General features: G+C 40.6%; 1 protein-coding gene across 3 annotated transcripts in view; it reads right to left on the reverse strand.

Annotated features, from left to right (window-relative positions):
• PPP3R1 (protein phosphatase 3 regulatory subunit B, alpha) overlaps positions 1 to 15,594 on the reverse strand; it is a 73,434-nt gene extending 57,840 nt beyond the window's left edge. The window contains exon 1 of one of the 3 annotated variants that reach the window (XM_042932514.1): positions 15,454 to 15,594. Coding sequence is in view for 1 of the 3 variants with exons in the window: in XM_042932513.1 (XP_042788447.1) it covers positions 11,443 to 11,445 (3 nt within the window). In the remaining 2 variants the exon portion in view is untranslated. Of the gene's footprint in view, positions 1 to 5,907; positions 7,100 to 11,442; positions 11,883 to 15,453 lie in introns of those variants that run through there. The other 2 variants (XM_042932513.1, XM_042932517.1) reach the window with 2 other exon arrangements.
• Positions 15,595 to 17,854: the final 2,260 nt, after the last annotated feature.

Consider the following 17,854-nt stretch of genomic DNA (forward strand, 5'->3'; position numbering starts at 1 on the left):
GTGACTTACACACACCTTTATTTAGAGTGAATATCCTATAAGCAGTTAGATCCTCAGACTGAACAGAAAAGAATGACGCCGGCTGAAGATATGAATCATCGGTATGTAAGAGATGATGAAACTTTGAAAATAAACAAAGAATTTATGCATTCACTCAATTCACCCGTTCAACAAATATTTATTAAATTCTTATAATATGGAGGAATCTATGCTGGCAGCTGGCATAATATAGGAACGTGGTATGACCTGCCATGGGGGTGGGAGGCTCAGTCACTTACTTGAGGGACTTTTGTGGCATTCCAAACATAGCCGATGCAAAAAGTTCTGACAGTAGTAATAAACAGACAGCAGAATAAACCTAGCATACAATACTCAATAAAACGTAACAAGACCAAGTTGTTGGAGCATAGAGCAAAAGCAGGAACATGGTGAAATAAGCAAAGTAAGCAATAGGTAGAACCTATCGAGTCTCTGAGCTATGTTAAGGCTGTGTTAATCCTATGATATATAGGATTTTAAATGGGAAAGTGATACAATCAATACTTAGAGGGCCTTGGACCAAACCCAGATGAAAAGCTAGCAACAAAGATTAAAAATGGTCAGAGACGCAGAACAGCAACTAGCAGAACATGTCACGGAAGCCAAAAAAGGAAAGAACTCCCAAGAGTTTCCAACAAGTTCCAATGTTACAAAGAAGCCAAGTACAAAGAAAGAAGAACCAAATACATTTAATGAGTACCAACTGGATTACCAGACACTTATTATTGTCACAATTTGAGGTGTTCTTAATTCCCAATTTACACTACTAAATAAGGTCGAGAGTTTATGGTGTTTGTTCAAGGTCACATAGCTAATGAATGGCAGAACCAGAATCCAAATTCAAATCTTTCTAACTCCAAATCTCATGCTGGTAATTAGATTACTGCCAACATAATAACTTTCAGTGAAATGCAGATACGTAATCATTCTAGACCAGTGTTATCTAATAAAAATTTCTGCTCTACAATGACATAAACATTTTATATCTGCACAAATGTAGTAACCACTAGCCACAAGTAGCCACTAAGTATTTTTAATGTAGCTATTGTGACTAAAGAACTAAATTTATAATTTTATTTTATCTTAATTCATTTTAATTAAAATTTTAATAGTCCCATGTGGCTAGTAATTTGGACATCACAGATCTAGACTGTAGTGTACTGAAAAACAAGAAAATGAGCAAATAGTCAAGAAGTATGATGACAGAGTGACAGCCAAACAGAAAAGCAGAGCGTAAATATATCTGTTCATAAATTTCATTATTTAGTTGAAAAAGATTATGAGTTAGTTTATAATTCATAAAATTGTATATGTTAGGAAAACAGTTGTTAACACAAATAGATTTAAAATCACAGATTTCCCTTACTACCTACTCGCACTTTTCTTTCCTGACATTAACAATTTCTATTAAAGACTGCCTTACAAGTAAGTAATACCCCAGAATGCTGGCTTACTGCACACCTATAATAGGAGATTGGTTGTGGCATCAGACTCAGGTAGATAGGACAAAAAAAATCAGCCCTAAAACTAGACAGATTAAGGATAAATAAAAGTGCTAACAGACAGCTCCATTAAAGCCAATGGTAGGTTGCTATGCTTCACTACCTTGTACCTAGGTTTTAAAATGCATACCTAATTCTCACACACAAAAATACTCTGTATTATTTACAAAGGACAAAAGAGACCTGGTTAGAGTACAGATAAATTTAATTATGCTACAAAAACAATTCAAAGTATCATCTCACAGAAATGTTTTTTGGGATAGCAATAGATTATCAACACAGCCCTCCTTATGATACACCTAATAAAGGGCTTTAACTGACAAAACTCTGAGGAAGGAACTTGTAAGAACCTACGGGTCGCTGCGTTTTCAATGCTAAATTTTAAAAGATTTCTGGGGCGCCCGGGTGGCTCAGTAGGTTAAGCGTCCTACTTTGGCTCAGGTCATGATCTCGTGGTCCGTGAGTTTGAGCCCCGCATCGGGCTCTGTGCTGACCGCTCAGAGCCTGGCGCTTGTTTCCGATTCTGTGTCTTCCTCTCTCTCTGACCCTCCCCCGTTCATGCTCTGTCTCTCTCTGTCTCAAAAATAAATAAACGTTAAAAAAAATAATAAATTTTAAAAAATAAATAAAAGATTTCTTATAGAAATCTTCAAGTGTTAAAAACATTTTTATAGTACAGGATTATCAAAACCAAAGACAAACCCAAAAACATACAGTAATCACATCTCGAAATTTACTCCTGTGCCAGATCTACACATTAACTGTCAACTCATAATCACAAAAAGGGTATGGGAGTTCAAGGAGAAAATTCAGAAAAGAGAGTAGATGTGGGCTGCTGAAGAGAAGGTTTATTTGGAAGTATAAAAGTGAGGAAGTAATTTTAATCTGGCAAGCGTGAAATAAAATACATGCTTTATAGGCTACATTTTGGAGGTCATTTTCTTGTTTTAATTAAAAAAAAATATTATCCTGGGGCACCTTGGTGCCACAGTTGGTTAAGCATCCAATTCTTGGTTTCAGCTCAGGTCATGGTCTCACGGTTTGTGAGTTCAAGCCCCACGTCAGGCTCTGTGCTGATGGCACAGAGTCTGCCTGGGATTCTCTGGCTCTGGCTCTCTCTGCCCCTCCCCTGCTCACTCTCTCTCAAAAATAAACTTGAAAAAAAAAAAAAAAGAAAGAAAGAAATTGTTACCCATTTAGTTAATGCTTAACAAGGAGATAAGTAGAAAAAATAAGTACAAAAAAATGTTCTGTAAAATATTTTCTCGCGGGGCCTGGCTAGCTCAGTCAGAACATATGCTCTTGATCTCAGGGTTGTGAGTTCAATTCACACTGTGTGTAGAGATTACTTTCAACCTCAATCATTACAAAATCGCTGATTAAAAAACTACCCTGAATTGCTTTTGAATCAGTGCTTAACTGAAATACAGTTAAAAACCTTGGAATGACATTGTAAGGAGTAACTAGACCATGGTATCGTTCAAATCTCTTTAATTATGAAATAGTAATAAATCCATACACTGCCGTGGGTTGAAAAAAATACCAAAAAGCTCCATTTTGGAAAAGTATACAAGAAACTTAACAGTGATCAATACAAGCAAAAGAGGTGCCCAGAAAAGGCTCACTTGCCATTTATACCTTTCAGTATAATTTGAATTTATTTTTTATTTTTTATTTTTTTTAATTTTTTTTTTTTTTAACGTTTATTTATTTTTGGGACAGAGAGAGACAGAGCATGAACGGGGGAGGGGCAGAGAGAGAGGGAGACACAGAATCGGAAGCAGGCTCCAGGCTCCGAGCCATCAGCCCAGAGCCTGACGCGGGGCTCGAACCCACGGACCGCGAGATCGTGACCTGAGCCGAAGTCGGACGCTCAACCGACTGAGCCACCCAGGCGCCCCTTAATTCGAATTTTTAAGCAAATGTATTAATAGTGTCCTTAGAACTTTAAAAAAAAATAAGAATATCAATCTACAACTAGATATAGCCCTTATATAAAATCTGAACTCAGAAAAATGGTTCCTTTTAGACCTATGTAATTTCATCAGAAGTTATTAAAACAAAGGCTGACAGGTGCGCCCAGGTAGCTCAGTCGGTTGAGCTTCTGACTCTTGATTTTTGGCTCAGGTCATGATCTCACAGTTCGTGAGATAGAGTCCCATGATAGGCTCCATGCTGTCATTGCAGACGGGGCCTCCTTGGGATTCTCTCTCCCTCTCTCTCTGTCCCTCCCCTGCTCGTGCACTGACACACTCCTCTCTCTCTCTCCGAAAATAAATAAACTTAAAAAAAAAAAAAAAGACTGACAAAGTACTAACCTCTTTTCTTGTTAATACTCCAATTTCCTAGATCCATTCCCTACGTCACCGACTCACTGGTGCTCTCTCCTGGGTCCACTTACTATTTAACAACATTTACTTAATACCCTATTAACTGCATATCAAATCTCCCCAAATAAGTATTATAATCCTTTTCCATACTCCTCACCCTCAATCTCACCCCATTTGCCTAGCCTTAATCTCAACTTCAGATGATCTTGCCTCAAACTATCTCAAATTACTGAGATGATTTAGGTCACACCACATGAACTCCATTATTAAAACAAATCTGTTGCCATGGCCTACTTTACTCACTCTGATTTTTTTCCCCTCTTTTGATGTCCCTCCTTTCCCTTTAACCCTCCCCTCTTCTTTCTGCCACTTCTAGGACTCATTCCATTAATCATCCTTTCTTAGAGCTCCCTCACCTGGCTTCTCTTCTAATTCTAAAGAATACCAACATCTGCTATCCTAAATAGAATACATCCCAACTGTAAACCACTGAAATTAACTTTTCTTTGTCCTTTTTTTCATAAATGTCTCAAAAAAGGAACACTCATTGCCTCCATGGTCTCATCAGCACTTACTCCTTTATGCCACTTACTCATTTACATATTCCTTCTAACATTACTTAATATCTGGTATATACCAAGTATCTGTAACCTTAAAGACAAGGTCTCTGCATTCTTAGAGTTTACATTTCCTTACAATCTTATTTTCATCACCTAGAATTTAACTGAAGTTACTTAAGAGTTATGACCTCTATTAACAGCTTTCAATTTTATCTCCTCTCTTGTATTAACAGGTGAAAAAAAAAGATCTCTTATGCCGGGACACCTGGGTGGCTGGCTCAGTTGGTTAAGCATTAAACTTTGGCTCATTTGGCTCAGGTCATGCTATCACGGTTCGGTTCCTATGTTCGAGCCACGTATCGGGCTCTGTGCTGATGACAGCGCAGAGCATGGAGCCTGTTTGGATTCTCTGTTTCCCTCCCTCTCTACTCCTCCCCAGCTCATGCTCTCTCTCTCTCAAAAATAAACATTAAAAAAAAATCTCTTATTGCCTAAAGAGAACCATATTTCCTATCTTCTTGGGGAACCTCAAACTATTAATAATTCCATCTTTTCCCTTTAAATCTTCAAACACACTCCATCTTTCCAGGCTATTCCTTTTACCCCCAAATAAATTCTTTCTCAAACCTCAACTTTGCAGCTTTTATCTTCTCTCCTTCTACTGGAAGCTTCAAGGAACAATCTACACTCAGTGTCTAGCTACCTATTTATTCCTCACTCACTGCATCCTGGTTTTCCTTGCTACCAGGACAAAATGCTGTTTTCTTGTACTATTGCCAGGATCACTGTAACTATCCTGATGCCTCTAAAAGACACTTATAAGTTCTCTTTCCCAATATTTGCAAAATCTAGGCACTGCTGACTCCTTCAAATCTGACATCACTCTTAACTAATTTTCCAACTGTCTGGCAATTTATTCTCAGATAACCTTCACAGATTCCTCATCCTCTATCTACCTCCTCTTAAATGCAGTGTGCTTTAGGGTTTGCCTTCTTCTCATTTTATGTTTTCTCTATAATTTCATCCAGTTTCATGGCTTCATTTACTACCTAATACACATGCATACACAATGCTCAAATCTTTAACCCCAGCCCAGATTTCTCTTCTGAGTTCCAGACATAGAGAGCCAATTACCTGCTGGCCATTTCCAACTAGATGATCCAGGACTACTTTAAATTCAACAGGTCCAAAACAGAAATTTCGTATATACCAAGTATTTGTAATCTTAAAGACAAGGCCTCTGCATTCTTAGAGTTTCCTTACAATCTTATTTTCATCCCCCAGATTTTAACTGAAGTTACTTAGAGATTATGACCTCTATTAACAGTTTTATTAACACTCCCTTATATCTCCTTTTCCTATACCTCCTAGGCAGAGAATGTGCATTTCTAACAAGATCCCAGATGATGTTGATGCAGCTAGTTCAAGATCCACATACTAAGAATCACTGTTCTAACATATGTTACCTCTTCCTACCTTTAGAATACCAAGCTTCTTCTATCCTAGACCATGATATCTATGTGGCAGGCAATGTTAATGTTTCACAGCACTGTATCCTAACGAACTTAGAATCTTGCAACATAGCATTCCAAGCATTGATTACCAAATGAGGAGAGAACACTAGAGATAAAACAAGTCATACCAACAAACTGGAAGTTTCCTGAGGACAGGGACAGCATTTTTCATATACCCCTAGAATATGAAGAACTGAATCTTACCCTAGTAGGTGTTCAATAAATATTTGCTGAACGGATACCACTATCATCTATCCAGTCACCCAAGCCAGAAGCCACACAGGGTTCATCCCTTTCCTTACCCACAATCCAACAGTCACCAAGTCCTATCTTCTGCTCCTAAAATGTCTCATACTTGGTCTCTCCTCTCCATTTGCACTGCTCCTACATTCTTTTTGAGTCCTTACTTCTCACATGAATTACTGTAATAATTTCTTAATTGGTCCCCGTACCTATATTCTTTTATTCTACTTTATTATCCACATGGCTACCAGACTAATCTCTCTAAAAAAGTAAATGAGACAATGTCATTCTTAAAAATAATAGCTTCCCACTGGCTTTAGGGGAAAAAATGTTAACCCCATATGATATGCAAGCCCCTCCATGGTCTTGCCTCAATCTACCTGACCACCCTCTTTCTCCTTTCCACCCTAATCCTCTACCCTCCAACCAGGCTAAACAGGCTTGCATATCTTATGGCTTTAAACATAATACTCTAAGCAGACCACCTCTCCCACTGGCTAAATACGCATCCTTTGACTCTGCTCAGACACCATCTCTCCCAGGAAGCTTCCTCTGAGGGACATTCATCTCATTGCCTCATCCTCATCCCAGTTTAGATTAAGCCTCTCCCCTGCCATGTATTTTTACTTAAAGATTTTAAAGTAATCTCTACACCCAGTGTGGGGCTCAAACTACAACCTGGAGATCAAGAGTCACATGCTCCACTGACTGACGCAGCTGGGTACCCCTACCCTGCTATGTACTCTTAAGCACCCCCAACTTTAGTTTGTTAATAGCACGTCACCATGCATAATTGTCTTGTTTATTCCACTTGATTAAGTTCCTTGGAAATTACAATTATGTCTTATGTTTGTACAGCCAGTATGAGGTATGTCAACAGATACTCAACTAAAATTTAAATAAAAACATTCCTTGGGGCGCCTGGGTGGCGCAGTCGGTTAAGCGTCCGACTTCAGCCAGGTCACGATCTCGCGGTCCGTGAGTTCGAGCCCCGCGTCAGGCTCTGGGCTGATGGCTCGGAGCCTGGAGCCTGTTTCCGATTCTGTGTCTCCCTCTCTCTCTGCCCCTCCCCTGTTCATGCTCTGTCTCTCTCTGTCCCAAAAATAAATAAAAAAAAAAAAAAAAAAAAAAAAAAGTTGAAAAAAATAAAAACATTCCTTGCTATTTTCTAAACAGTTGCTCTGAAAAGTTAGCATATTTCAGAATTACCTAAAAAGCTATAAAATCTAGACTGCTTGGCCCCATCCCTAGAGTTTTGAATTCAGCTGCTCCAGACTAGGGCCTGACAAATTCCCAGATGATGCTACTGGCCCAAGAACCACATTTTGAATACTAGTGTTCCAAATATATGTTTTCTCTTCCTTTCTCCAGGATTTAAAGAGTCTTTTCCTTGATGCCTCCAACTCTGCCTACTGCAATCTTAATAACCTTTTTAATCCCAGCTCAATTGTCACCTGATTCATAAAACTTTCCCTATCCCAGAAGAAACTGATCTTGCTCTTTCCTCAATTTCTATCAGACTTTGTATTATTCATATAACTAGAGCTAACTTTTCACACCTACTAGCATTGTCTACTGTTATAGATGAAAATGACAGTAGGAAACCTGCCTTAATCATTTTAACATCCTCAACAACCAAGCACAGTAACCAATGAACATGAGACAAAATCTACAAGTATTCGTGATATGAATGAATCCTGTTGCTTGCCCAGACTCTGGGCCCATGGTCAGTCTGACTCACTTAATCCTCCTTGCCCAAGCTGACTTCCTTATACTGCCTTGTACTTTTGCTTGCCTTACTACCTATGACAGATGCTTCAACCTTCCCACACTTGTCTGTCCCTCGCACTGCTTTGCCAACTGACCCTTAGCTTCTTTACCTTGCAATCTACACCTTTTCAATTTTCTCATCCACTGTGGAACATAATGAGCAGAGAAATTTTCTCCTCATGACTGATGTCAGTTTTAATTCTGCTGACCATAAGACAGGTTGCTTGCTTTGCTGTTGAAGTAGCCTTTGTCACAGATTTAGAGTATGTCGTGTGCAACTCTAAGTGCAGGTATCGTAGACAGCAATAAATGTTTTAAGTTCTATTTATACATTGTAGAGATGATTTTAATAAGTTTAAAAACACAACAATAGGGGCACCTAGGTGGCTCAGTCGTTTGAGCGTCTGACTATTGATAATCGAGTCAGGTTGTGATCTCGTGGTAGTAAGATCAAGCCCCTAGTGGGGCTCCATGCTGAGAGTGGTCCTGCTTGGGATTCTCTCTCTCCCCCTCTACCCTGCTCTTTCTCTCTCTCTCAAGTAAATTAACATTTTTAAAAAACACAGAGATATAAAAAGGTCATTTACAAGATTTAAGGTTTCCCAAGAAACAAAATTTAAAAGAAAAGCCAATTACTTATGCACTATATTCATATATGCATCCAAAATAAAATCCTATTTTTAAATTATCCTAAGTACATGGTAAGAAAAACTGTTTCTGATACATGAAAAGTTAACTGAGTTTCTAAAAATGCCCTTAAAAATTTACTCCTCCAAAAACTTTTCAATCCCACAGACCTAAACACTCTATTTTATCATTTAATTCTTTTTACATTCCTCTGCATGCCATTAACACTGAAGTACTCTATTTAAATACACATGCCCACCTATAGAAAAAATGGTGAAGTTATCTATTTATGTATTTCTATAAACAAATATTTATTTTACCATAGACAACTGACCAGTAAGGGAAAAAATCCTAGAAGCACAGTACTCAAGTGTGTGTGTGTTGTGTATATAAAATCTTCATCCCGCCTGGATGCTCAACAGTTTAAAATTCAAAAAGAGGTGAAGGGAGGGAAAGACTGAACTCTTAGGCAAAGAGGAAATAAAGTATATTTAATGTAGCAACTAAAATAAATACCTGTCAGAAAAGATTGTTGATAGGTTCAATCCAATCTTTTTACCTTCCCCTTACTTGAATTAATCAGTGATATTCGTAAGTTAATTCCTAAATTAAAACCCACTGACAAAACTGTAAACAGGTTCATGATACTCAGTAAGAGTTATAATAGTTTTCCAAAGGGAGTAAAAATTTTCAGAACGTTATACTCCATTAACTAGAACAGTGAACCAGATCACTCCAAAGCCCAATTTATTTGAGCTAATTAATATCCTATATAGCAGAATTCAGCTATAGGTATCGTCTTGACACTTTCAAACCAGTGCTACTACATTCAACAGACCAAAATAATCCTAAAGTTGGGAGGCCTCTGTCACAACAAATTAACTAGGTCTTGAAATGGAATTGAGAGAATGGCAGACTAAAAGAACCAAGAATAAATCAGAAAATAAATACTAAAGAGGAAACTAGAAAGAGGGAAATAATCACCTATAGGAAAACATCATAAAATAAATCTTAACATTTTTAAAGATAAGAAAACACTGAGTACCAGGAAAGTAAATTTAAGAACAAAAAAAGGGGGAGAGGAGGTTCCTGAGGGGACACACTACAGAAAACAAGCGAGCAAGCAAGCAAACTACTTGGAAAACAGCGCATTCTGATATATAATACACAAGCAACAAAAAGTTGGATCGTTACTCCTCACAATGAAATGCAGGTAAAAACATTCACTGCAATGGCCAAAGATCTTCAAGATCCTGACCGTCAAGTAAAATATATGTATAAGGAAGTGGTATTAAAGCACTAAAGTGCAATTCCTAACTCCAAAAAAACTATGGCAACGAAAAGACTGCTCTGTGAAGGGCCTTGATCTAAGCTGCTTTCTGTAGTAGTCTGGAAAAACCTAAGTTTTGTAACTTTGACGGCCAAAGTTGTCTCTGAGCAGCCTCCCAAGTTGACAGAAAAATTTTCCTCTATATATCAAAATCACTAATCATTTATTAAGTCTGTTCTTAATCTGGATTTTAAGTACACTGAAAAGTGCACTTAATCTTTTGCCCTGTATTTTCAATAAAAGCTGACTTACTTGAATTTTCTAGTTTCACTCTGTCCCCTCACAATCACACCAAATTGATTTTAAGTTGCAATCAACTGAATTTCTCTCTTCACTAATCCACCACTCTATTTTCAAATACTTGATTTCTACATACGGGGTAAAATACAATACAAGAAATTACCCAACGTCAAACAATCGGTCTAAAAATCTTCTGACAACTGTTTGAAGACTTTTAGAAAAAGTGTAACCACCAAATTCCATGTTTGAATATCTTACATGGAAAAGCACTGCGAACTTTACTACGTATACAGTTCGTGATTGCAAAGAGGAAACTACAGCGGCTACCCGGAGCAAGAGAACCGGTAAGGTAACAGGCTAAAAGGGCGTCGTTGATTTCTTGGCCACGGTGACAGAGGCGGGAGACACACCCCTAGCGTCGGTTTGAAACACTACAGCAATGAATTCTACCTAGGGATTAATGTGAGGGTAAGGAAAGACAAATTTAAATCGCCATGATTCAAAAACAACCACCACAAGAGAGAGACTTACGACGGTAACAAAGAAAACGAAAAACCCTTGACAGTAAGGAAGCTTTAAAAACAAGTATCTCAATTTATCAAAGACCGAGTAGGACTACGTTTTCATGAATATACACCTTGGACCTTTCCGGTTCGCTAGTGCAAAGAAGAGCAGCAGCGAAAGGAGCCCCATAAGGCTGCAAACAGCAGCAAAATACTAACAGAAAAGGGGAGAAGTGGCAGGATTCCTGCCAAGGCTCACTGTTTGAAAATGGAGTGGGATAAAGAACAGCTCTGGAGAGAAAGTGGGTCTTACATAAAAAGCCATTTACCACATATTATTTCCCCAGGATTCTGGAATATGCCAGAACTTGAAGGAGCGAGTCGGGGGCGGGGGGGGGGGGGTGAAAGGGGGTCTCCACGTGGAGGAGGGTCCTGAGGGAAGTAACGCGGGGCGACGAAGGGCCAGGACGAGGCCCATGGGCCGGGAGGAGGGGGTCGAGGCCCGGACGGACTCCAGGCGACCGCGGGGGGTAGGGGCGGAGGGGCGCCCCGCAGAGGCTGGGGGGTGGCCCTGTCAAGCAGCCGGCCCACCGCCCCCCGCCGGCCGCCAACGCACCCGGGCCGCTGAGGGCTCTCTCGGACCCGCCGCGGCACCAGCCTGCCTGGGTCTCTCGAATTTTCCACCGGGGGAAGCCGGCCGGGGGCGTCGGGGCTCGCCCCCGCCCCCGTCCCTGAAAGCGGCGAGCGGAGGAGAGATGGTGCATAGGGGAAGCAAAGGTCTCACCATTTTGCTGGGCAGTCGGCGGCTGGCGCGGGGGGAGAAGAGTGTCCGCGTTCAGAAGGGCTCCCGCAGGAAGCGGCGGCGGCCCAGCTGGGCTGGGGCGGCTGCGGCCCTCGGGACGCCCGAGGGGAGGGGAGGCGGCGCCGCGGGGCCCGCGCTGGCCGGGTGACTGGGCACGCGGGAGCGGGCGGGGAAGAAAAGAAATTAAGGTCGAGATTCAGAGACGGAGAGAGCGGGGAGGAGAGATGGCGAAAAAGGGGAGAGACAGAAGCAGAGAGGAGGGGAAGAAGGGGGAGTGGGGGGCCAGGCGGCGCGAGGGCTGCAACCTAAACTCGCGCGGGAGCCGTGACGGACTCACTGCAGTGGCTCGCGCTGACCCGCAACCTCAAGGCACGAAAAAGGGGGAGGGCGGAGAGGGAGGGGAAAGCGGAGCGCAGCGGGGCGGAGGGCGGGGGCGCGCGCGGAGCCGGCGGCGGGGGCGGGGCTTCCTCGAGCGGCGCACATCCGGGAACCCGCGAGCCGGCTCGGCGGTGGCCGCCGGGGTGCTCTGGCGAGCTCTGGTTGGGGAGCGCGGAGCGTGCGACCACGTACTCCCCTCCGCCCGCCGCTCTTTGCGTGCGGTGCGGGGGGAGGACGGGGGCGCGGACGTCGGTGACGTCGCGTGGCGGAGCCCTTCCTGTCATGTGGCTGGAGGCGGGCAGGTGGGGGGGAGGCTGGGTCGGGAGGAGGAGGAAATGCAAGGGTACAGCGTGAGGGAGGAAATGCAAGGGGTGCGCGAGCTCCGGGAGAAGGCGTACTTGGATCCAGGAGTAGGATCCTCGTGGGGGAGGAGGAGCAGATGAGCGGCCTTAAGGTGTCAGAGCCACCCAGACACTGCACCAAAAAAAAAAAAAAAAAAAAAAAAAAAACCGAAAGAAAGAAAAAAAGAATCCAAACCCTAGAGGGAATCGGTTTACTCGGGAAGACTTTATTTATCAGTGTACCGGTTTGGACCCACTACAAAATTGCTCGGCCCATCTAGAGTGTTGTCACCCCGGTGCAGCACCCGCAGGCCCACACCCCAGTATGAGCTGGCAGGGTCAGGAGCCAGGTTGGAAAGACAGGGAACAAGAGCCAAAGCTGACTACAGCTTGAGGCTTGGGGAGCCGTAAGACAGCCGAGTAGAAGGACTGCTTCCCACTCCCGCGAAGACTTCCTCACCCAGCTCTGTAGTTTCCTTAAACCCTCCAAGCTGCCGTTTGACGGGGTGCCCAGTGTTTGTTTTTGAAACACGTTCGCAGATAGATCGCCCACTTATCCCTTTTGTAGGACTATATCGACTTTGGTGAATATTACCATTCCCAGAAAATTCAGACTTTAATGGAAAATGGAGTATTGAAGAGCATAAGGAGGAAAGTAATGTGGGGCGGGGGGAAGCCGATAGGAGAGTTGTGATAAGGATAGTGAGGAATACATTTTGCAACTATTTTAACCATTTATTCCTTTTCAAATTCTTGATAATCTTGTGCTTTATGTGTGTGGAAGAGAGGGAGAGAATGTTTTCTGAGTGGTCAGAAACATCTTACAAATCCTTTGAGTAGGTTAATAAAAAGCCATAGTGTTTTTAAGAGCAGTCTGTTGAAGTTCCTCACATGAGTGTTATTCTTTGGTAATTATTTTTCCATGATAAGCCTGCATCTTTTCTAAGAGGCTTGGTGGCATGCCCTAGGTCTGTGTCTCTTTCTTTCCTAGAGATAATTTCTGTGTCCGGATGAATAAAGAAAAGTAAGACTGGTAACAAGTCTCATACAGTGAATGTATCAAGGAAAGGCCAAGAAATGACACTACTTCTGCTACTTAAGTTTCTTATATATGTTTCTTATATAGTGTTTAGATACTAATATGTTCTAAAACAGGGAAAAGCCCCTAAGCTAAAATGTATATCATTTATGTTTTTAGGTATATTATTTTAGTTTATCATAAAATTAAGACATACTCAGTTTTTAATTTTTTTAAATTATTTTTTAAATGTTTATTTATCTTTGAGAGAGAGACAGAGTGCAAGCAGGGGAGGAGCACAGAGAGAGGGAGACAGAATTCGAAGCAAGCTCCAGGCTCCGAGCTGTCAGCACAGAGCCAGATGTGGGGCTCGAACCCACCAGATGTGAGATCATGACCTGAGCCAAAGTCGAATGCCCAACCAACTGAGCCACCCAGGCACCCCACATGCACATTTTTTTTTTAAGTACCATATAAAAAAATTCCTCCTCCTCAAGTCTGTTAGAGACAATCACTATAACTGCATTTATTTGTGTGTATGTCCTTTGGACATAGTCAATGAAAATCAAATTACAATTTTGACTGAGGATTAAATACTAAGAAGGCATTTGACTTATATTGGAGGCAGTAGATTTAGAGTAACCCGTAATTTTGTGAAGATATGAACCAATTTAGACTACAGTCATTCAACAAGTGTGTATTGTGAAACTAAATCAGAAATTGAAAGCTAGGCACTGTGAAAGATAGGTCAGCCTCTGTTACTGACCATAGCAGGAGACACAAGGGCCATGTCTACTTGCTCTTTCTCATCCTACAAATCTCCCAGATTCACCACTTACATTCTCTCAGCTTTGTGTATACTGCACAAAATATAGGCATGTAGCAGGCTGCATTTCTGACACTGAAATTAATTAGTCCATTATGAATTCATGGAGCGAGATAAACCTAAAATGTGCCTTTAACACACAAGTTTTTACCCTAAGGTAAAAAAATGAAAGTATGATAGTCATTCTCCTTGTCTCTTTCTATTAAGTTTTGGTGTAAAGCTTAATATGGGAGGGTGGGGAAGAGAGAACCGGGAGGTACCAAATGGTCCCCTTACTTGATTTTAGATAACTAGATAAGTAAAATACAAAGGACATATTTAACAAGTGGATATTTTTCCTGGAAAACTTAGCAACCAAAAGATGATTGTTGGGGAGTACTGTCAGGTAAGTTGGAGGGAGACACAAGACAGAGATCCTAATTACAAAAACAGTAACAGCTTTGCATGAGGTAATTAGATGTACTAATGGCAGAGGAAAGGAAGGGGTAAATACGAAAGACGTGAAGCAAGAATGCACAGACTATGCAATTTAGTGGATGTAGGCAACAAGGAGAGGAAGAAATAAAAGATGACCATTTTACTTTGGATGACAGAAAATAATGTCATTATTAAGAGAAACAGAGAAATCAGAAGTTTAGTTGCTGAGTGGAGAGGGATGAGTTTGGATTTAAGAATGCTAAGTTTGAGTTGCTGATGAGAGATCCCAGTGGAAGCATCAGGTAGGAGCTGGAAGAGCAGGTTAGAAGGGAGTAGAGATGTGGGAATCAACCTAAAAACAGGTTGAAAGTGAAATCTTCAAATTTTCTCCTAGAGATAGAGGAAAGAAAGGACCCACAGATAGTAATAAGCTGCTAAGCAGAGAGCAAATTAAAGGGAAAGGAAGTTTTAAGAAAGAGTAATGTTTACAGTCCTATTTGACCATAGGCAGCCTCAGGTGTCAGTGCCTCCACAAGTATCTTTTAAGAAGTTAGAAATGTCACAGGAAATTGTATGTGTAGACTTTCCAGATCATTGTGATATCCAGAAATATGCCTTATTCTTAAAGGACTGACCACTGTCCTTCATTCATATATAAGATTTAAGGGTAGCCGGAGAAACAAATTACCATTCCTGTAGTTAAGATATTCCAGTGCAATATTACCCCAATGCATCCACACTTTTATTCATGATTGTACTGACTAATGTCAACTAGATACTGTGTTTAATTTTATACTTAGATATAGGAAGAAAATGCCAATTAAAAAGGAGAGTTAAAACGACTCGAAAGTAATGTCTGTTCCTTTTTAGTACACATTTATTGTTAATGCAGGTTTAGAGGAAATGTCTACCACTCCTCCTCGATAAAACATGTATGCCCCAGTTCAAGAATCCCAGATTTAAGAATATTTTGTACCTTTTGCCAGCTACTTCCACACCATAAAATTAATTACCTGTCAGTGGGAACTGAGGTTGCATGGGGAATATATTGTTTCCTTTTTTTGTACCGAAGAAAAAGCAGGATGCCAGCTCACCCCTTGCTCAAGGGTGTGGTTGAGGAAAAGTTCCTCAGCACCTGAGATGGCAGGCAAGTGGCTGGTTCCTCAGCACCTGAGATGGCAGGCAAGTGGCTGGTTCCCTTCTTGCTAAGCAGCAGAGGTATGAGCCAAGGATTCTAAATTCCATCTTGGAAACTCATTTCTCCGTGGAAACCCATTTTACAAAGAGTTTTGTAAACAATGGACTTTCTGCAAAAGCCTATTTAAATTATAATGTAGCTGAAACTCTGTGTATTTGCTATTAAAAACATAATGGTAGAAAAACAATGCTCATAATACATAGCTTCATGAATTAATGAGTTTGGGGAAAATGTATATCAATTACTGGATGGAATTTAAAAATTTTTAAGCATAAAACACTTTAAATTATGGATTATGTGCAACTTTTCTAATTCTCATAAGAATTAACAACATTGAATTTGTTCAAAATAAAACTCTATCATTTAATTTTCAGATGAAACACAAATCAGAAATATTTTTAAATTTGGAAAAGTTTCCCAAAATTATGTGATTAATTGGTTATGTAAGTTATTTTTATATTATATACTGGGCCAAAAAGAAAAGGGGATAAAAGTCTTTCCGAAATGTGTTCCTAAACTTCCTGAATCCACATCTAAATCTCTGTGTTAGAGGAATATCCCACAGTACTTTTAGAGGCTGTCTGTTAACACTCTTCATATAATGAGCAATTCTTTTTCTGTGCTGATCATTTTTCCATATGATAAGTATGTTAGAATTGGGTCGTTATCTGCATAAAGATGAATGTTGAAACCATGAGATAGAGGACAGAAATCAGAGAACATAGAAACAATAGAGCAGTACCAAGGCAGAACCAAAGGTAGCATCTACATTTAAGTAGTGGAGGGAGAAGGAAGTGACAGAGAAGATAATGGACTCGGCTAAGGGCAGGAGACGCAGCAAGGATGCCCAGGAAGCTGAAGAAGAGGAGTTCAAGATGAAAAGGATGGTCCAGCAGCATGTTAAATAGGACTAAGACAGATAGAAAAGTTCAGGCCGTTGGTATACACCTGGACATATCTGTTGAGATATGGTATATAACCCTTAGCCTGAGAACCACATTTAATGCTATTCTTCCAGGAAATGTAAGAGTAACCAAAAAGGCATATTGTGAAGAAAAATACTCGTGGAAGGAAATATATCCAATACAGTGTTGTAAACTGTGAATATTCAGTAAATGAGCCATACCTACATATTCAAGACTGTCACTAAAATTAATCAATATGCTTTTTAAAATAATTTGGTCTTTTGAAAAAAGTTTATAAACATGTAGAAGATATGAAAAATTTAGAATACTGTAAATAGAACTCATTGGTTCTACATAATTGGCAAATTGTGCTAAAATTTTCAAGGCCACAGCTGGAAATTGCAATGTAGATATATTTTATGAATTTTGTTAGAACGAGGAAGGTGATTGTATTTCTAAGAAATAGAAGAAAATATTTTACTTAAAAATTGTATATTTTAGACTAAGGATGAAATGTTTGGTAAATGAGTTTTCCTCAGCAAATTCTACATGTTCTACCATTTAAAACTGGTTTTTGGATGGGGTGCCTGGGTGGCTCAGTTGGTTAAGCATTTGACTTCAGCTCAGGTCACAATCTCGAGGTCCATGAGTTTGAGACCCGTGTCGGGCTCTGGGCTGATGGCTCAGAGCCTGGAGCCTGCTTCCGATTCTGTGTCTCCCTCTCTCTCTGACCCTCCCCTGTTCATGCTCTGTCTCTCTCTGTCTCAAAAATAAATAAACTTTAAAAAATAAATAAATAAATAAATAAATAAATAAATAAATAAATAAATAAATAAAACTGGTTTTTGGAGACCCAAAACAAAGAGATCCTGGTGCTCATAGGGTGTGTGTTTAAGAATAAGGACTTATGGGGGCGCCTGGGTGGCTCAGTCAGTTAAGCGTCCGACTTCGGCTCAGGTCATGATCTCACGGTCCGTGAGTTCGAGCCCCTCATCGGGCTCTGTGCTGACAGCTCAGAGCCTGGAGCCTGTTTCGGATTCTGTGTCTCCCTCTCTCTCTGCCCCTCCCCTGTTCATGCTCTGTCTCTCTCTGTCTCAAAAATAAATAAACATTAAAAAAAAAAAAGAATAAGGACTTATGAGGTTGAGATCAGAAGAGGAGTCTCAGAAGATTCAAATCAACTAGTGGTTGAGATCTGCATGTTTTTGTGACAGTAAACAAGCTTTGGACAGGCAGGGGCTGCAGGATGTTTAGATAGTGGTGGGTGGAAGAATGAAGGACTATAAACACTGAATTTAAGAAGTTTGAACC

Source organism: Panthera leo, chromosome A3 (genome assembly GCF_018350215.1).
Source record: "Panthera leo isolate Ple1 chromosome A3, P.leo_Ple1_pat1.1, whole genome shotgun sequence".
Taxonomy (NCBI): Eukaryota; Metazoa; Chordata; class Mammalia; order Carnivora; family Felidae; genus Panthera; species Panthera leo.